Here is a 21,327-nt window from a genome sequence, read left to right as displayed (position 1 = left end):
TATCGGCGTGCGCAGCTTCCTAGCCCCTCCTCCGATAATGGCGTCACCATTTGTGGGTGTTCCCATGGACCTCGGCGCACTTATCGTACAGGCGTCTCTCCGGAGACAGAGGGTTTTTCGGGACAGATCCGATCCCTTGGCATTGTCTGACGATATACTTTATGAGAGATACAGATCCGGCATTTATTTAAGGCATTTATTTAATGGTCAAAATATCATTAATCAATGGCGTAAATATATCGACGGTGCAACCAGTGCAGCTGCCCGGTTGCCCCCCCCCCCGTCAACAACTCAAAACTTGGGTGCACCATAAATATGTGCACCCAAGGAAAAAGTTAGTCTGGAGCCCTGGGATATATTATTTAACTGATTTTCATTTATTCATCTATGCCTACAATCTACCAGTGCTTTGAACACATACGTATATCATATAAAATACAATTATATACGTTCATTAAAAATTACAAACATTGCAATTGTGGTTGTGCATTAATTTTACAACATTGGATAGTGGCACTATCCCTTCCACCGGTAAACAAATGTTTGTGCGCCACCCTAAAGGTACGGCCACACCAACCGCGTTACTCGCGTAAGACGCGTATAAAATCTGCAATTTTTCCATAGGGAACCATTGGTTTACGCGCGTATGAGCTGCGTAGATGCGTTACATGCGCTAAAGCAACATTTTAGCCGCGTATGAGCTGCGTATATACTAGTGGTGAAACGGATCAGTGTGTCCACGGTTCGGTTCAGATAACCGTTTTGGGCCTCGGTTTCGGATACGGTTCGGATTAGGATCATGTCCGTGATAGTAAAAAGGCAGACTTTTTTTTGACGGAGGGTTTGGGGGAGAAACACAAAAATGAATGAGACCCACAGGCTATTTGCAATGTGTTAATTGACTGCAATCAGACAACTTGCAAGGCTTTTTTGTGCAATAAATGTTCCCCTAAATGCATTTGAAAACATGGTGCACTGAGTGTAACATGTAAGGGATAACGGCCGACGAGGCTTAGAACTCTGGCGACGAGCGCAGCATGAAGCCAGAGTTGCCTCTACCTGTCCATTATTTCCATCGAACCAGTCGACCTCGAAGGCCGTTATCCCGCTTATCACCCGTTTGTATTTATCTCCCGTATATTTAGAATATAATTGTATCAATTACTTTCTTTAAATTTAGGAATCGTGCGCTTGAACTTCAGAAAACAACCTATTACAGCTACCGTTACACTGGAGAGTTACAGTTTGTTTTGAACGCTGACAGGCTGAAGGGAGGGGCGGGAAAAGTCTCATTGGCTCAGGCAGCACTGGAGAGAATGCATTCCGCTGGGTCCTAAACACCCTTTTGTATCGGACGTAGGCTACAGTAGGCAAAATACGCTACATAAGGCAATGCCTTCATGAAACCGAAATCCGCGGATCTCCAGAATGCTCCGAACTGTGGTAACCGAACGGATTCGGATACAATTCGAATCCGCTGCAGGCCTAGTATATACGCACCTAACGCACCTACGCGCCTACGCCCGGAGTTCAAAAAATTTAACTTTCAACGCTCCAACGCGTGATGCTTAGCCAATCAGCGTGGAGCTTGACCCGACGTCACTGGCAGAGAGTAGTGACGCTTGCACAGAAGCATACGGCCGACATCTTTCTTTATTCTGGGTGGAAATAGTAACATAGTTACGCCATTAAATGCGTTTATGTAAACATTTTTAGCGAGAAATGTGCATTTTACTTTCATAATGTTCGCTCGGTGAATGTGAAGGATGTTTGGTTTGATAGTTATGACGAAGAGGGAATGCTCCATTAAATTGCATGGACAGCGTCTCTGGTTGCTATGCAACCTCAACGTCTTGGCGGACTATATCTCTGCTGATCAACACTACGAATGCTGGAAACACACCAGACACACCATGTGAAGTTATTTAACCCGATTATTGTTATTTATATCTGAGATTATTAAACTAACCCGATCCAAGCTCTATCATGCACCCAAACACGGCGGCGTTTGGGTTTCCTTCCTCTGACTCCTAAATCCAGCGCAGCCACAGGCGCGTAGCTGCGTACGTAGGACCATTTTTGACACAAAATGGTCAAGCAACATTTTAGCTGCGTTACGCGCGTAAATCTTACGCGGGTTACGCGTTTGGTGTGTTCACGTACCTTAAGGCACACAAAAGCCTCCGTTTGCTGGGCTGACCCGAAAAAAAACGATATAACACAAACATAAATAGGTATACATAAATAATGTAATCTTGTGAGCGAGTAAATTGACATTGTTGACAGTGGTGTTTAACACCAGCTACGTCCAAGCAAAATATAGCAACGTATCATTAAGTTGCAAAAACGTTTGAAAAGTGGCACAGGTCTTTAGGCTTGATTATTTGCATTAACATGATGAATCTATAAAAAGCAATATGGCACAAAATATTTCTGAAAGCTAATATACTTGGAACTCGGCACAGAGATGGCGATCTCTCTGCTCCACTTCACCACTTTTTTTCAAGGCGAGGATAAAAGCATAGAAAGAGGTGAAAACCACTATAAGTCGGGGCATGTGGAGAGTTTTAGTTATGTGCCATCTCTATGTGCCATCTCTGTGCCGAGTTCCAAGTGCGGGTGTGGTGACGTATATCATATGCGTCGAGAGCAGCGAAGAGCTGTAGTTCACAAAGCGGCCTCACATAAAACCTAAAATTATCAAACTTCTTCACGAAAATTTGTAGTTTTATTTGCATGAAAAATTTTCATTTTAATCCACAAACAACATATGTGTAATCCAGGGCATATAAAGACTGGGACCAGAAAATATCATTCATATTTTTCGATCTCATAGGTCCCATGAGCTCTCCCGGAAGGGGCGTGACTTCGCCACTCTATTGACTGAAATCCAATGCATTGGTTCGAACTGGTATTTGAATAAGTTGTGGGTGGGCATATCTGTGAGAGGTTTATTCAACCAGTGGGTTTTATTGTGTTGAATATGAATTCTGAAACAAAGTTGCATAATGAAGGTACAGTGGAAAGAATACGTTTATGCACCCATGCTAAAGTTGACTAAAAAGAGGAAATAAAAAAAATCATCTTTTGGAAATCAATCTGGATGCCTTAATCGAGGAAAAATCCAACCTTTTAGGCCACCATTTTTCTTTGAATGAATAATGTATCGTATATAAATAAATGTTCTTCATTTGCATAAGTATAGGAACCCCTATGTTCAATTCCCATAAAGGCAGGTAGATTTGTATTTTTAAAGGCCATTTATTTCATGGATCCCGGAAAATATGCATCTTGATAAAGTCACCAAGGCCTTTGGAATTAAAATAGCCCCACATCATCAAATACCCAGAGATTGGTATGGTTTTATTTCACTGGGTATGGTGTAGGGCCTCTGCATTGGGCATATGAGCAAGGATTGCGAGAAGCGCTTGACATGCGAGGTGTGCAGCAAAAACCTTCCCAGCGTCCTTCACATTAATTGGTGATAGAAAGCCACACAGACTGTAAACAGCCCAAGGAAACATGGGTGAGCACTGTGCACTGGTCTCTCCGCAAACATGTGGGCATACAGGGGCCGGGAAAACTGAAGGGATTCTATCCATCTGAACTACCGGCTCAGGTGTAGTCCAGCAGGAGACAGTCATTCAAACCACATTCCTTGATCAAGGCAGTACACATGATGATGCCTGTAAGCACAGATAACATCAAAGAAGAGGAACTGGCTATGTGAGCGTACTTGGATGGTATTGGTGTTCCTCGCGTCCAAGCTGACGTGGAGTTGTTGACAGGCACCAATGCCTCCAAAATGCTTGAACCCTGGAAAGTAGTAAACAGTCATGGAAATGGACCCCACGCTGTTAGGATGGGTTACAATGGGCCCCTTTAAGGATGCACTGAGTAAGAAATGTGACAGTGGCCACCGTGCTGCCTCTGTTAATATATTTAAAGAAGGGAACTGGAAGTAACAGCGTGGTTGGAGCGTGAAAACAAGGAACGTGAACAGAAGCAATGATTAGAGAGAGAAGAATAGAAAACAACTGAGTCAAGAGGAGGCCGAAATCAATTGCAACACAGTTGAACAGCAGAACTAGTTCAATGGAACAGTGTCGGTTCCATCAAATATCGTTGAGCCAACAGTGGATAAAAATAAATAATTCTAACTGTTTGAATGAATGCATTTGTTATAGCTTTATGCAACATTTCGGAAATGTGTCTAATCCAATGTTTTGGAACAGTATGATCAAACCTAGCTGAGCCAGCTAGGTTTTAGACTAAATGCATTTTTGTTATTGCTTTACCTCAATAGTAATACAGTTTTTAATGAATGACTCCATCCATGCTTTGTGCTGTTCTGTTGTTTGTCGACTGGTTCTATGATATTTTGATGTTGTTTGTATTTCTTGCAGTATGTGCACGGAAGTCTAGAAGACCCGAAAACACTGACACACCATAAACTTATCCATGCTGCTTCAGAGCGTATCCTCACAGATACTAAAACGGTCAACGATGAAAACATCAAAGATAGAGGTATGCTGGTCCTTCTCCCTGTCATTTAATGTCACCGTTGCTACAGAAGTCAAGTAACCTTTCCATGCACTGCTATACTTGCTTAGACCCGTTTAACTGCCTTTGTAGATGTTTTGCTGCTGATAAAGAAAAGACCACCCCCTCCACCACCAAAGATGTCCGACATATCTGCAGATGAAAAGGTTTCCAGCTTTGAACTACAGTTTATGAAAATAAATGTCGATATTTGGGGAAAGTCTTCAGTTGTATAATAGTATGAGCCTATGTTTGCTGTGATGCTCTGAGCTCATGATGACATATGGTTATTTGTTTGCCCCCAGCAGAAGAAGCAGGAGAACAAGGCTCCAGACAAGGATGCTATCCTTAAAGCCACCGCCGCCCTGTCAACTAAACACACCGACCGCACGGTCACCCAGCACAACATCCGAGACGTGAGGATTATACACAGCCTCAAGTTCTGGGAAGGGATTAACAGCATTAATGATTTGAAGATGATCTAATTGTATGTACTTTTTCTGCGTGTTTGTTTGCTTTACCAGTTTCAGACAGAGCTCAGGAAGATCCTGGTATCTCTGATCGAGGTGGCCCAGAAGCTGCTGGCCTTGAACCCGGACGCAGTGGAACTGTTCAAAAAGGCCAACGGTAAAGCTAGAATCAAGACAATCCTCTGCATGATGACTGGTTCAGAATACCTCTTTCATTTTGGTTGACTTTTAATGCCAAATGTTGCTAATTGTCATCTCTAGACCTCCACATTGACCTTAATTTCAGGGTATTTTACTGGATTTTGTCTTAATGGAAGGAGAAATGCTCTTGCTTTGGTTAGATGGTGTGGGTCTCAGTGTGTGACTGTCTGTGTCCTCTAGCCATGCTGGATGAGGACGATGAGGACCGGGTGGATGAACAGGCACTCCATCAGCTGACAGAGATGGGTTTCCCTGAGAGCAGAGCCATCAAAGCTCTTCGCTTGAACCAGTGAGTTGAGATTTGATAGTTTTTCGTCTTTCTGCTTTATTTCTATTGAAAAGCTTTTTGAGTACAAAGATATATCACTTTATCAAATCCCGTTCCCCAGTGATCAACCCCCCTCTCTTTAATGAAAGGAATATGATTAATTTGCATCATCAATTAAAATAAAATAAATGCATACATTCTGTAATGCTCATAACTCTTACTCTTGTAGTAGGCCTTACACGTAGGCTTTCTAGACATGTTGATTATCAGGATCTGGACTAAGAAGGCCGGGTAGTTTAGTGCGCTTCTCCCAGCTCTAAGGTGTAAGCTCTATGGTTTTCAAACTGAGTCACGACTCGTAAGTGGTTCACAACAGAGGGAGTGTAAGGCAAGGCATGGCAACTTTATTTGTATAGCACTTTTCATACACAAGGCAGACTCAAAGTGCTTCACATATAAACATTGTCATACAATAAAATAAAAGATAAGTAAAAGAAAAAATATGCAAAGAAATGGGTAAAATAGAAAGTTAAAAAGGCATTTTAGTATTAAAATAGAAAATAAAGGCAAAGTTAAAAAAGCTTTTTAGAAAGTGCAATGTATTTAAGATTTAGCAGAAAGCTAAAGCAAACATAAAAGTCTTCAGTCTTGTTTTAAAGGTGCTCAGAGTTGGGGCAAGTCTTAAATCCTCTGGGAGTTTATTTCAGCTATTTGTTGCATAGTAACTAAATCCTGCTTTCCCATGTTTCGTGTTTACTCTGGGGATAATTAACAGATTGGTCTCAGAGGATCTTAGTGGTCGAGAAGGCTTATGTAGTGGAAGCATATCAGTTAAATATTTTGGGCCTAAACCATGTAGGTTAGCAACATGATTTTAAAATCAATTATCTGACCATGTCAATTATTTTTGGTCTTTGTTAGAACTCTAGCAGCAGCATTCTGAACAAGCTGAAGCTTCCTCAGAGCTTGTTTTGGGAGACCTGTAAGGAGACCATTGCAGTAATCAAGCTTACTAGTGATAAAGGCATGTACAAGTTTTTGTAAGTCTTCGGTGGACATGAGCCCTCTAAGTCTTGCTACATTTTTAAGGTGATAGTATGCCGATTTTGTAACTGATTTGATGTGACTGTCGAAATGTAAATCTGAATCCATGATAACCCCTAGATTTCTGGCTTTGATTGAGGTTTTCAGGGACAGAGAGTGAAGGTGTTGGGTTACTTTAAGCCTTTCTATTTTAGAACCAAATACAATTGTCTCTGTTTTGTCCTCATTTAGTTGAAGGAAATTTCGGCACATCCATTCTTTCACTTGCTCAATGCACTGGCACAGCAGATCTATGGGCCGATAGTCATTTGGTGATAGCGATACATAGATTTGTGTGTCATCAGCATAGCAATGGTGGTCAATATTGTTATTTTGCATGATTTGCCCTAGTGGGAGCATTTAGATGTTGAATAAAGAGGGTCCTAAGATCGAACCTTGTGGGACTCCACATGTCACGTTGGTTGATTCTGATACAAAGTCGCCAATGGAAACAAAGTAGTTCCTATTTTGTAGGTAGGACCTGAACCAATTTAAGACTGTGCCTGAAAGCCCCACCCAGTTTTCTAACCTGTCCAGAAGTAATGTATGGTCTACAGTGTCGAATGCAGCACTGAGGTCAAGTAGCATTAGTATTGAAGTTTTGCCAGAGTCTGTGTTAAGACGGATGTCGTTTACAACTTTAATAAGGGCGGTCTCAGTGCTGTGCAGGGGTCGAAATCCTGATTGGAAGGTGTCATAGCAACCAGTTGATGCCAGGAAGTGATTAAGTTGCTGGAGGACAACTTTCTCAATGATTTTACTTATGAAGGGTAGATTTGATATTGGTCTGTAGCTGTTAATAATAGAGGCATCTAGGCTCCGCTTTTTTAAAAGGGGTTTAATAACTGCAGTTTTCAAAGCTTTTGGGAAATTGCCTGACTGGAGAGAGTTGTTAACTATCTGCAATATGTCTACTGCAAGGCAGTCGAAAACATTCTTAAAGAGGTTGGTAGGTAAAGTATCAAGGCAACAGGTGGATGGCTTTAGTTGTGTCACAGTTTCCACAAGATTTTGAGAGTATAACATTAAAGCATGCCATCCTTGCCACGTTACTTTTGCCAGAACAGGGTGGTAGTCCAACATTTTTGTTTGAAGTGGAGATATTGATGGCGCGTCTGATGCCTTCAATTTTATCAGTATAAAAAGCTGCAAACTCATTGCATTTCTGCGTGGAATGGAGATCAGGTGGAATTTGTGTTGGGGGGTTGGTCAGTCTGTCAACAGTTGCAAATAGGGTTTTTGCATTATTAGTGTTGGTTTTAATGATATTGGAGAAAAATGTTTCTCTAGCACTTTTTAAGTCTAAATTGTAGGCACGGAGGCTCTCTTTATAGATATCATGGTGAATATGAAGTTTTGTTTTACGCCAGATGCGTTCAACCTTCCTGCATTCTTTTTTCTGTGCTGTTACAGAAGCAGCTTTTCTCCAGGGTGACTTTTGCTTTCCAGAAATCGTTTTAGCCTTATAAAGTGCAATGACATCTATGACTTTCAAAATTTTCTAATTAAAGTTTTCTACAAGATCATCAGCAGAACATGGGTTGAGAGGTGGTAGCAAGGAGATGGCCTTTTTAAAAAGTACATTAGAATCTTCATTGATATACCGTTTTTTGACAGTATTGGATTTTGTCTGTATGTCGGGAATAAAAGATATGTTAAAGAAAACACAAAAGTGGTCAGACAAGGAAGGATCAGTCACAGAGAGATCAGAAACATTGAGGCCCTTTGTGATAACCTGGTCTAGAGTGTGCCCCTTACAATGAGTAGCCTCTTTCACATGTTGAGACAGTTCAAATGTGTCCAAAATGGTAAAAAGTTTTTTGCACACTTGTCATTCAAATCATCAGTATGAAAATTTTTAAATTGAAGTCACCAGTTATAACTAGACAGTCAAATTCTGTGGAGATGCTAGACAATAATTCTGTGAAGTAATCGAAAAAATTTGCAGAATATGTGGGACAAATTTGGCCTGTAAATAATTAATAGGAGAACTCTGGGGGAGCATTTCAATACAGCACTAAGGTATCTGAATGATGGAAAATCACCAAATAACATCTGTTTCCCCTGAAATACATTTTTAAATACAGCAGCAACCCCTCCACCTCTTTTTCCAGGTCTACATGCATCCAAAAAGTTATAGTTGGGAGGAGCTGTCTCTATCAGAACGGTTGCATTGTTATTTTGTTCCAGCCATGTTTCAGTTAAAAACATAAAATCCAGTTTAGAAGTGGTAATAAAATCATTAACTAAAAATGATTTGTTATTAAGAGACCTAACATTAAAGGTTGGGTATGGAATTCGCTTTTTTGGCCGTTTTTGCAAAATTACTTGAAATCCTTATCATAACCCACTTACAGCCACTGAGTTAGTACTGACATGAAAATTAAACAAGTCAATCATCTGTGGAACGGGCAGGGCTCGAAAAACTCCAGCCAATGATTTCCAGAGCCACCGAGTTGCATTGGACAGTAATGCCGCTTTTCCACTGCATGGTACCAGCTCGACACGACTCGACACGACTCGACTCAGCTCGCCTTTTTTGCGTTTCCACCGCGGTACCATGGTATCTGGTACCTGAAGTGGCTGCTTTTTCTAGTACCTACTCGCTCTAGGTTCCAAGCGAGCTGAGCCGATGCTAAAAGGTGACGTCGGCAGACGGCCGGCGACTGATTGGCCAGAGAGTGTGACGAAGTCACGAGAGCGACATGGCAACCATGCTGGTAACATCCATAGCAGCGCCGCAGCCAACATGTTCCACTTCTCCAACTTCTTCAACATGCCAGCTAATAATAGTAATGCGATCGATGTCCTCCATTGTTGTTATGTGGGTTCTGTCCATGTGTGGGTTGCGTATGTGTTGTTTGCGTCGCGTACACAAATACGTCACGGCCCTTTCGCGCAGCCGACCCCGCCCACGTCCAGGAGGTACTATTTGCGGTGGAAAAGCACCCGTGCTGCTACCGTGTCGAATCGTGTCGTGTCGAGTCGTGTCGAGTCGAGCTACATGTGCGGTGGAAAAGCGGCATAAGTACGTCAATCAAACGGTCGTACTGCACTCCCCCTCCCCGCGCCCCGCGCGCGCAGTACTCGTGACCCAGAGCTCGTGACCCAGAGCAAGCTCCTGTTTGTTGTTATCCTGCGGTAGCTACTGGAACTAGTTAATCCACATTTGGACCTAGCAGTAGAAGACAATTTCCATGGCAGACAAGACGCCACCACCACCACCACCACCACCACCACCAGCAAAGAGAAGGAAAACCCTACGCTAGCCTGGCTCGCTCTCGCGCATCTGTGTTCGCGCTCGTGCATGATTGCGCGTCCAGGTACTTGGAATGGGTGGAGTCAGAGTCAGCGTTGAAGTGAGGGGGTAGGACCATTTGAGTTGTGTATTTTCTAAATCTGCTGGCGTTTCGCAAATCCCATACCCAACCTTTAAGTAGAGCCATCCTGATGGTGTTGTTGATAGGCTTTAAGGTTGTTTTTGGTTTGGAGGCAATAGATATGAGATTTGTGAGGTTAGTAGTGTGTCTAAGTTTCCCTTTGTTTACTCTCTTAGTGGTTACAGCATGAATGCAAAAGTTGCCCTGTTTTGACGTAGGCAACCTTGGGTTCAGCAGATTATGTGAAACTTCCTTTATACTGTGTCTACGGCTGAACCCTTTTTTGTCTCAGTAATACTCAGGACTACTATCAGTACAGGGGGGGGGGGCTGGGGCGCCATCCTCTTGGGTTTTATCAGCCTGTGGCCATGACGTGTCGATGCTATCATTGACACAGATGCAAGTTTGATGCCAACATATTCCAGTTTCTTAAATTCAGCTGGAAAATCGCAAAGGGAGGAGACATTGGGGCTGGAGTTGTTGTTGTGGCTATGGGAGAGATGAGGCTGGAGGTCATCGTCGATGGGGGAATGCATAGGAGGGGGGTGGCCGTTCCTCGCCAAGCCAGCGTCAGCGATGGGGGAAGGCACAGTGTTGATGGCGTCGGGCGGGCTGTTGTCTCTCTTCAAGGTCTGTGGGCTGTCTGCTATCTGTGTGTCAGATAGTGGCAGAGGCTGTAGTCTTGTTTCTTCTCAACCTGTGCTCTGACTGTGGCCTGTGCGTCAGACCATGGAGATCTGTGGGAAAGCGAGAAGAGAAGATTGTCCCTTAACAGTTTTTAGCCTAACCTGTTTGGGTGTAGGCCATCTGCTCTGAAAAGATATTTGCGCCCCCAGAATAAGTTGAAATTGGCAGGCGCGTTCGTGGACTCTTGAAGTGGCAGGAACCGGTTCTTCAGCGGCAGGGTTAACTTCAGTGACTGGCTAATCCGGCTGGATATTGGATATTGGCGGGGAGAGAAAAAAATATGCGTGCAGCATGTCACGTAATGGCAAATTAGTCACATGCACATGAGAGCTACCTGTTGAACGGTCAAAAGTTCTTCCATATATTTTATTAGGGGGCCTAGCACAAAGTGCAAAGGCAATCTATTGTGGTTAGTTTTATTATTCCGCCAAATTTGACTTACACAGCCTAAACCGCTTGCTTGCTTTTGATAGAACTATCTTCAGCTGTAGAGGCTGACTCAAGAGCAAATAGTACACTGATTGGCTCAAAGGTGGCGCTATAGCAACAGTCCAAAAATGCAAACTTTGAACAAACCTATCTCGTAACTGCTTTGACTTAGTCATGAAACTTTGTTCACACGCATACATCCTCATGCTGAACAAATGTGCCTCAAGAACCTATGACTTTCTTTGGATAGATTTACAGACATCTTGAATTTAGTTAAAAACACAAAATTCCCTTTTTAGACTTAGAAAAAAAAGCACATATCATCTTTGGACCTATGTCTACGTCTGTACAATAAAGATAAAAGCACCCAGGAGCAATTCATTTCTGAAAAAGGGTATGGTTTAAAACACGTAAAGACTTAAAGGTCCCATGGCATGAAAATTTACTTTAAGAGGTTTTCTAACATTAATATGAGTTCCGCTAGCCTGCCTATGGTCCCCCAGTGGCTAGAAATGGCGTTGGGTTTAAAACTAGCACTAGGTATCCTGCTCCGCCTTTGAAAAATGAAAGCTCAGACGCTCGGATTTTGAATTTGGCCCAATATGTCGTCAAAAGGCGCCAGGTTACCTCCCCTTCTCTGCTTTGCCCGCCCGGAGAATTTGGTCCGCCAATGAGTCAATGAGCTACGACTGTTGTACACTTCTTTGTTATTTTGATAAGCGCTCTGCTGTTGGTGTCATGGCGCATAACACAACGGGTTCTCTGACGTCTCTGGTATTTCCACAACAAGACTCGTAGTGGGGGTTATCTCAACCATGGTGGAGAAGGAATTGGGGGAAAGGAACTTTAACTTTGACTCCCTGAAGTAAATGAACCGCGTAATGCAGGAGAAGGGATTATTGCCCGCGATTGCCTCCCGCCGGAGCCCCGCTGCCCACTTCCGAGACGGTGGTGCCCCAGCAGCGGGCAGCGGGGCTTTGGCAGTAGACAATTGAGGGCAACAATCCCTTTCTCCTCAATGTCGACATTCAGTCTCTACTTCATATTGATGTGGAAGTGGAGGAACCAGTGACGTCGGAGAACCCGAAGCAGTCGTTTTGTGATTCATAATATTGTCTGGAGGCGCACACAGCTTTTGGACGGGATAGTATATATTCTATGATATAGATATCTATGTTTATGTTTATATGATAATATTTAGATATAGAGCTCCAGGACTCCCGCCGGAGCACCCGGAGTGGTCTAGAATATTTAGAGAATACAGCCAAAAGCTGTGTGAGCCTCGCCATTGTGATAGAGACAATGAGCTACGACCGTGTGTGTGTGTGTGTGTTAGGGGTGTAACAGTACACAAAAGTCACGGTTTGGTACGTACCTCGGTTTTTAAGTCACGGAGACGAGAGACGAGTACTGTACGGTTCATAATTACGGGGAACATTTAAAAAAAACTGCTTGTTTGTCAACAACAGAGAATGGCCGTAGATCAGCAGCAATGAAAACACCAATGAACTTGGTTATGGCATTTGCATTTCTGAATTCCCAGACAGGGGTTGTTGAAATAGTGTTGTGATCTGGGTTTGCACAGCTCGTTTTTCAAATAATATTCGAAAATCACTCAATCAAGAACCCCCCACGCACGCATGCACTTCGGATACACGCACACACAATGACACAGGGAGAGGCTTTTATGATTTGTATGAAATCAATCTGTTGATTTCAACAACTGCGCCATCAACATTCAACATCAAAATTATTTCAACGTGGGCTTAGGCAGATAGACCTACATGCGCCGAAAACGGATCGCTATTTAATTAATTTATTTATTTATTTTACTGAACACAGCCTGCATGACGGTGAACTAGACACGTCAAAAATATAACTTCACACGGTGTGTCTTTTCACAATTTATTTGTTACCAGCATTCGTAGTGTTGATCAGCAGAGAAATAGTCCGCCAAAGACGTTGACGTCGCTTAGCAACCGCGGACGCTATTCACCGCCGGAAGTTGTCAAGTCCCATGCAAGTCAACGGAGCGTTGACTCGGTTCGGTACAAATACGTGTACCGTTACACCCCGTGTGTGTGTGTGTGTGTGTGTGTGTGTGTGTGTGTGTGTGTGTGTGTGTGTGTGTGTGTGTGTGTGTGTGTGTGTGTGTGTGTGTGTGTGTGTGTGTGTGTGTGTGTGTGTGTGTGTGTGTGTGTGTGTGTGTGTGTGTGCACTGTAACACCAGTGTTGTACACTTCTTTGTATGGCGCATAACATGTCGGGTTCTCTGGTATTTCCCCAACGAGAATCATAGTGGGGGTTATCTCAGCCATGGTTGAGAAGGAATTGGACAAATTGCCCGCTATTGTCTCCCACCGGAGCCCTGCTGCCTCGGCAGCGGGCAGCGGGGCTCTGGCGGGAGACAATCGTGGGCAACAATCACCTTTCTCCTTGGTTCAGTCTACTTCATATTGAGTGGAAGAACCAGAGACGTCGGAAAACCTGACGCAGTCGTTTGAGATTCATAATATCGTCTGGAGGCGCACACAGCTTTTGGCCGTGATAATATAAATATATGCATATATCTATGTATAATATGATATAATTTAGACAAAGAGCTCCAGGACTCTCGCCGGAACAGCCGGAGTGTTCTAAAATATTTACAGAACACGGCCCAAGGCTGTGTGCGCCTCACTATTGCGATACATCCACTGCAGAGCTATAGAGAGAGAGAGTTGCGACACGCTATGATCTCGCCGACAGGGTGGTCACGTGGTTGTCACGTGGTTCATGTAAGCCTCAATAGTGCCAAACACGCCGCGCAGTCAATGTTATTCTATGGGACGACAGCAGAGATTTCAATATTAAATTGGTAAATATGAATGAAAAAAACACATACAAGTATTTGTCTGACTGTTATGGCATTATTGCATATTTGTTAATGTCAGTTTTACCTTTAGAGTGGTTAGATACGTTTTTAAGTTTGAGGGAAAGCTTCACGTTCGTGTTAGCATACTGGCTTAACCCTAACTTTTACCCTACATCTGTATTAAAATCAAAATAATCAAGATGTTTTACCATGATCATTTTAAGATATGAGCCACACAAAGTATCAAATATATTAAAGAATAACAACTCATTACGCTTGGATGAATTAAATCGTTTTTATTTTTAAACAAGTGTGACAAGAACAAGTGATTGTGTTAACAGATTCAACAATGGACACAGCAGGGAACACTATATAATATACTTAGGCAGGGCCGGCTCTGACCAATTTGGTGCCCTAGGCAAGATTTTTGCTGGTGCCCCCTACCCCTTTTAACTGCGGTCATGCCAGCCGACTCATCGAGATTGGTGGTCAAGCCAGCCGACCCAGTTTTTTGCCGTACCTGTATATACTAGCCATTACGGTAATAGCGTCTCAGAACTAGTTTAAAATAAAAGCATTCGTCGGGTACATACAAAAAGACAGTCAATAAAAGCAAATACTATCAAAGGAAGTGTATGGCCGTTGTGGTATTTACTTTCAAAATAAAAGCCCACCAAAAATTCCAATCTGAGACATATTACAAATGATTTTGGATTAAATTTAAAAGAAAATGCCCTGTTATTCCAGGCTCATTTCACTTCAGAGTTATAGTTCAAAACCCCATAGGGTAACCCACGAAGTTTCAAAACATTCTGATGTGGAGTTTCAAAATAAAAGCCCACCAAGAATTCCAATATGAGACATATTACATATGATTTTGGATTCAATTTAAAAGAAAATGCCCTGTTATTTCAGGCTCATTTCACTTCATGGTTATAGTTCACAACCCCATAGTGATACCCAAGATGTTTCAGGATACTCTGATGTATAGTTTCAAATTAAAAGCCCACTAGATATTGAAATATGAGACTTATTACATATATATTTTTTGGTTTAAATTTAAAAGGAAACTCCCTGTTATTCCAGACTCATTCCATTTCAGGGTCACAGTTTAAGACCCCATAGTGTCACCCAAGAAGTTTCAGGGTATTCTGATGTGTAGTTTCAAGTGAAAAGCCCACTAGATATTGACATATGAGACTTATTACATATTTTTTTGGTTTCAATTTAAAAGGAAACTCCCTGTTATTCCAGACTCATTCCACTTCAGGGTCAAAGTTTAAGACCCCATAGTGTCACCCAAGAAGTTTCAGGATATTCTGATGTGTAATTTCTAATTAAAAGCCCACTAGATATTGAAATATAAGTCTCATATTTCAATATCTAGTGGGCTTTTAATTTGAGACTACGCATCAGAATATCCTGAAACTTCTTGAGTATCCCTATGGGGTTCTGACCTATGACCCTGAAGTGGAATGAGTCTGGAATAACAGGGCGTTTCCTTTTAAATGTAATCCAAAGATCATACCTAAATAATATCTAATGTCTCATATTTCAATATCTAGTGGGCTTTTATTTTGAAACTACACATCAGAATGTCCTGAAACTTCTTGGGTGACCTTATGGTGTCTTGAACAATCGCCCTGAGCCTGGAATAACAGGGCATTTTATTTTAAATTTAATCCAAAATCATATGTAATATGTCTCATATTGGACATTTTGGTTGGCTTTTATTTTGAAACTCCACATCAGAATGTTCTGAAACTTCTTGCGTGACCCCATGGGGTTGTGAACTATAACCATGAAGTGAAATGGCCTGAAATAACAGGGCATTTTCTTTTAAATTGAATCCAAAATCATATTTAATATGTCTCATATTGGAATTCTTCGTGGGCTTTTATTTTGAAACTCCACATCAGAATGTTCTGAAACTTCGTGGGTTACCCTATGGGGGGTTGAACTATAACCCTGAAGTGAAATGAGCCTGGAATAACAGGGCATTTTCTTTTAAATTGAATCCAAAATCATATGTAATATGTCTCATATTTGGTGGGCTTTTATTTTGGAACTACACATCAGAATGTTCTGGAACTTCTTCGGTGACCCTATGGGGTTGTGAACTATAACCCTGAAGTAAAATGAGCATGGAATAACAGGGCATTTTCTTTTAAATCGAATCCAAAATCATTTGTAATATGTCTCAGATTGGAATGTTTGGTGGGCTTTTATTTTGAAAGTAAATACCACAACGGCCGTACACTTCCTTTGATAGTATTTGGTTTTATTGACTGTCTTTTTGTATGTAGGCTACCCGACGAATGCTTTTACTTTAAACTAGTTCTGAGACGCTATTACCGTAATGGCTAGTATATACAGGTACGGCAAAAAACTGGGTCGGCTGGCATGACCGCCGATCTCGATGAGTCGGCTGGCATGACCGCAGTCCCTTTTAGGGGGGGGGGGGGGGGGGGGGGGGGCGCGGAGGAAGTGGAAACTAGGGCGCTCTTTTATTTTGCATGTTATGTTATGTTGTCTAATATTTATTTCGAAATAACTACTGGTATTAAGAAATATAAACATTGAAGTTAAAGTTAGATGAATACAGTATTAAAAAAAAAAGAATCCCATATTTTCGGCGCCCCCGGCGGATGGATGCGCCCGTAGCATTCGCCTATACTGCCTATGCCCAGAGCCGGGCCTGTACTTAGGGCAAACCATTAACATATAACATTGCAAATATACTATACTTTATGCCATTACAATACTTATAATAGCCCTGAGCAAATTCAAAATTGGTTTAGATCAATGGTCATACCATGGTTGGCTGTGCAGCGTTTGGATGCTCCAATCGGTCCGAGAAAGGTTACCACATGTATGGCTTCCCCAAGGACCAAGAGCGCAGGAAGAAATGGATGGCAATGGTCAGCCGTCAAAGCGTACAAGTGACGGGTCAGCAACCGTCAAAAACTATGTAATGTAATTAATGTTCACATCACTTGATAGCATTTCAAAGGGCATAATAATTCTAAGTGTAGAGAATTATGACTTTTCAATGATATTTTAAGTGCAATGGAAACTGATCTTACAAGCCTACCTATAAAAAGGTACACTTCGAAGATGACCAATTCACGGCCACAAAAAGAGAAGGGATGTTGAAGCTGAGGCCCGATGCAGTCCCAACAGTTTTCATTCATCGCCCTAAGCCGAAGAGGAGGAAACCCCCTTCTGTGAGGGTGCCTCCAGAACCAAGTGCAACGGACCACAAATATTTCATCAAATTAAACTTCGGTATGATCCATGTAGCTAACAATATTCCCCATTTCATGTAATTCAAGGATAGACTACACTCCCAATGAGATTACATAATTCAGATTTGTACATTCAGTTTAAAAAACAACCAGAGGTCAGGGATTCACTGAGGATTTGCACACAATGTAGATAATCGACACATTCTACCCAATTAACAATTGCCGGTAGATCCATTTATACATTTTATTGGTTTCTGATTGTGGCAGATGATTTAATTCACATTACAGAAATGATTCGCTTTAATTAATTTTCTTACATTGGAGATGACAGTAGTTGCAAATGCAAAGTCAAAATACATAAAACAGCAACATTACCTTGTAATTATTACAGAGATTGAGGGAGAAATTGAGGTGGATTTCAAGAGCGATGGAAAGGACAGGAGACACCGAGAGCAATCAAGAGGCCACTTTGCCAGGGGCAGGTGATTCAGGGGCAGCTGCTCCAGGGCCAGTTGCTCCAGGGACCAGACTGCCAGGGACTGATGGGGCGACTGGAGAAGTTAAAACGAAAAAGCCATACAGGTTAAATTCACCGCCCATCATAATCAGCCTTGTTGAAGCGGCGGCATCTGGAGAGGCTTCATGTGCTGAACATCACCCTTTCCAGGATATAATTAAACAAACACACTGTTATTTCTACTAGCTATCGCATCATAAAACCCGTCCTTAAATCAACCTAAATGATCCTAGTAAACCAACATAAATAACTAACTAAATAAAAGGGGCGGGGGGCGTGTCGATCGGCGCGTCGATTGGCGCGCGCGTGTCAATATTCCGTAATCTGACTGACTGAGACCCCTCGAGCCTTCGAAGTAAAGAAAAGTGATTCCGGAAATGATTTTGTTAGGGGACCAATCACAGCCCTTGCCGTTGCGTCGACTGAAGGTTAAATATTGGATGCGCACGTTAGAGCTTAGATCGGCCCAGAAAATCTAGCCAGACCCGGCCCGAAGCCCGTGCACGTTCTGTCCGAGCCCGGCCTGACCCGACACATTAACTGTAATTATGAGCCCTAGCCCGATTTCAACCCGATATTTATTTTAACACATATGTAACTTTGTACACATTGGCTACTAGGCCTACTCTGCTAAATATAAACGCAAGTGATAATGTATAGAACGCCGGTCATTATCGGGAAAATAAGCCCCGACAGGGCGAACAGTACACCGACGCGCAGCGAAGGCGTCTTGCATCGCCCTGAAGGGGCTTATTTTCTTATAATGACTGGCGACGTTCTATACATGATCCCGCTTATTACACGGCTACTTGCCAAAACTAAAAAAATAACTTCACATGGTGTGCCTTTTTGCAATTTATTCGTTACCAGCATTCGTCGTCTTGATCAGCAGAGCAATAATAAATTGTCCGCAAAGAAGGTGACGTTGCTTAGCAACGGAAGACGCTGGGGTTAACAAGTCACCGGACTACTACCAAAGTGAACGGAGCGTTCCACGGCATTGAGAAGACCTGTGTAATAAAGGCCTATAATATTTCTGTTTATGGCATCGATTTCTCCTCAGATTAGGCCAATAAACCAATGATAAAAATAAAAACGCTCGATCAAAGTCCCGGCCCGAACCGGCCAGAGGATAGTGGTGGGAAATATCGGAGATGGATGCACTTATTGTGCAGCAGGACGCAGGGTGCAAGTGCAGTTGGAAGTGGTCATGGCTAAAATTAGAAGCCACGACTGAGGTGAATTCAGTGAAGCATAACTTTCCACTGTCTGACTTTTTCAAAAAGATTGAGAAAAAAGGATGTGCTAAATGCACACTCTGCATTAAAGAAATTAATTATGCCAGCAGGGGTGTACATGCCCTGTATGCACACTGTAAGGCAGACATTCATCGGAGGAAAGTGACAACAACAATAACTACACAAAGTGTTGCACAGCTTCTCCGAAACCCTCTTCCAGAAACCCACTAAGCAGCAGATAAGATCAGGGGCAGTGCCAGGCCTACACTGCCAGTACCTGTACCTGTGATCGCATATCCAATGCAGAGGTGTGTGTTTGTGTGTATGTGAAAATAAATTAACTTAGTTAAAAAAGTCACTTTAACTGAGAAACTAATATATTTTTTATCTTTCTAGGCATATAGCATATAGCATAGGCCTTCTCATGATAATAGGATATCATGCCGTCATATTTTTTCAGACTTCGGGTAGCTCTCTTTTTTTTGTCATACATGTTAGGGCCCGACCGATATTGATTTTTGAGTGCCGATGCCGATTATTTTCAGAGAAAAATTACAATTACGATTTAATCGGCCGATTAAAAAAAAAAAAAAAAAAAAAAAAAAAAAATATATATATATATATATATATATATATATAAAACGTAGTTTTTGATACCTTAAATATACTTTAAACACTTTTGATGAATATGTGAATTGAATGCAGAACCTTTGAGTGTTTTAGAATACATTTACAGTCAAAAATGAGTGTAATATAAAATGTAAAATAAATAACTAACTCGCAATGTGCTGCGCTCGTGAGCAGTGACTAACACGTGCGTGCTGAGCAGTATGGTCTCACCGTTAGAGTCTACAGTATAACAAATTAACATGGCCTGGGACCTAAAGAAAAACAGGCACAACATGCTCAAACAACGCGTCTTGTGTACATTGGTGAGGTGAGCTCGCAGCTGCCTGAGCGAGCGTGCTTTCATGTTGTACGGTAAAATTCAATCTCCTCTTTTTTACTCCAGCTAAAGTTGTTAGTTAGTAAGGCGAGTAGGAGCGCAATCTGCAGGATACTAATCGCAATAACATTTATAAAAAAATAATAATAATAAAAAAAAAAAATCGGTTGTAATCTGCGTCTTTTTGGCCGATGCCGATTATTTTCAAAAAGGCTATAATCGGCCGATTAAATCGGCAGGCCGATAAATCGGTCGGGCCCTAATACATGTGTTTGCATCCCTGTGCTCAGGGCCACACCCCCACCCTCCTCCTTGACCCGCCGCGCTCATCCTCATTTGCATTAAAGCTGCAGACACCGAAACGGTGCGTTCGCGGAAAGCTCGATGTGCGACTAGCTCGTAGTGGCTGTAATTCTACACCTCGGCTGAATTTTGGGAACGTCTTCGAATACTGTGTTAGGGGCCAACAAATATCTATATTAAAGCATCCATAAAGTAGCATGCCATGGGACCTTTATATGCTTGCATCAGCATCAAGATGGACTCCTAACACAAATGTTGTTCAGAATAAAATCCTGAACAAGATGAATTCCACATATTTTAAATTAGGGTGTGGGATCGAGATGGGCGTGGCCTAAAATTACCACAGTTCCTAGACGGAATGTTTGATTTGAGGGGGACCAACTTAGTGGCTGTTGGGGACCAAAGTTCTAACTGCTCAAATATAATGAAGTACATTGAAAAAAGTACATGGCTGCCAGTGCCTTAAAATCATCCACATTTTTCTTGAAGCCAAAAGGCGGGGTTACCTTAACTCAATCGTCATTAAACTTGGTGTAGTCAAAGGCACATGGGTGAAGATGAACCTTTCCAAATTGTATTCAGGACAATCTGACAATAGTGGGCACTATAACAATTAACCGAAAAGCAACCTCTCCAAATTGCATCCAGATTGGCCCATAGGGGGCACTATAACCATTAACTGAAAAGGCATACTTTTGACGGCCATATTTCCTGACCCCTTTCACCTACTGTCATGAAATCCTATGTTTTCCTATCCTACTCTATCCAATGTTATGCAAAAAGTGCAAAAAGGCGAGGTTATCTTGAGTCAATAATCACCAAGCTTGGTGTACTTAAAGCAGCATAGGTGAAAGTGAACCAGGGTAAAGTTAATCAAAATAGGACTATAGGGGGCGCTAAAGCAATCAAATGAAAACTTTAATGACACATTACTCCTCAGACTTTTGACGTACAGTCTTGGAAGTTTGTTCGCAAAGCTAAGGCTATTCCAGCGTCGTCAACAATATGCAAACAAAAATGGTCTTAATTGTCTTCATCAGGGTCTTAATGGCCTGTCGGGGTCTTATTGGTCTGTTTTAGGCTTGGCCCCCGTAAAATGCTGCTTGCAGCTTTAATTATTTATTATTATTATTATTATAATTAGTGTGAATGCTGTAGCAT

General features: G+C 42.1%; 1 protein-coding gene and 2 long non-coding RNA genes across 6 annotated transcripts in view; all 3 read left to right on the top strand.

Moving 5' to 3' along the window:
* Positions 1-21,327, top strand: part of LOC132467341 (uncharacterized) — a 46,420-nt gene that overhangs the window by 8,620 nt on the left and 16,473 nt on the right. The gene's annotated exons all lie outside the window — the stretch shown is intronic.
* ubac1 (UBA domain containing 1) overlaps positions 1-21,327 on the top strand; it is a 31,147-nt gene that overhangs the window by 3,610 nt on the left and 6,210 nt on the right. For 3 of the 4 annotated variants that reach the window (XR_009527995.1, XM_060064562.1, XM_060064564.1), the window contains exons 2-6: positions 4,407-4,527; positions 4,636-4,709; positions 4,848-4,958; positions 5,067-5,169; positions 5,394-5,502. Coding sequence is in view for 3 of the 4 variants with exons in the window: in XM_060064562.1 (XP_059920545.1) it covers positions 4,407-4,527; positions 4,636-4,709; positions 4,848-4,958; positions 5,067-5,169; positions 5,394-5,502 (518 nt within the window). In the remaining variant the exon portion in view is untranslated. The remainder of the gene's footprint in view (positions 1-4,406; positions 4,528-4,635; positions 4,710-4,847; positions 4,959-5,066; positions 5,170-5,393; positions 5,503-21,327) is intronic. The other variant, XM_060064563.1, reaches the window with a different exon arrangement.
* Positions 5,509-7,827, top strand: LOC132467339 (uncharacterized). Its single transcript, XR_009528003.1, has 2 exons — positions 5,509-7,414; positions 7,573-7,827. It is a non-coding gene; the product is annotated as an uncharacterized LOC132467339 (long non-coding RNA).

The sequence above is a fragment of the Gadus macrocephalus genome, chromosome 11 (genome assembly GCF_031168955.1).
Source record: "Gadus macrocephalus chromosome 11, ASM3116895v1".
NCBI classification, from domain to species: Eukaryota; Metazoa; Chordata; class Actinopteri; order Gadiformes; family Gadidae; genus Gadus; species Gadus macrocephalus.
This window is presented reverse-complemented; position numbering and strand designations above follow the sequence as displayed.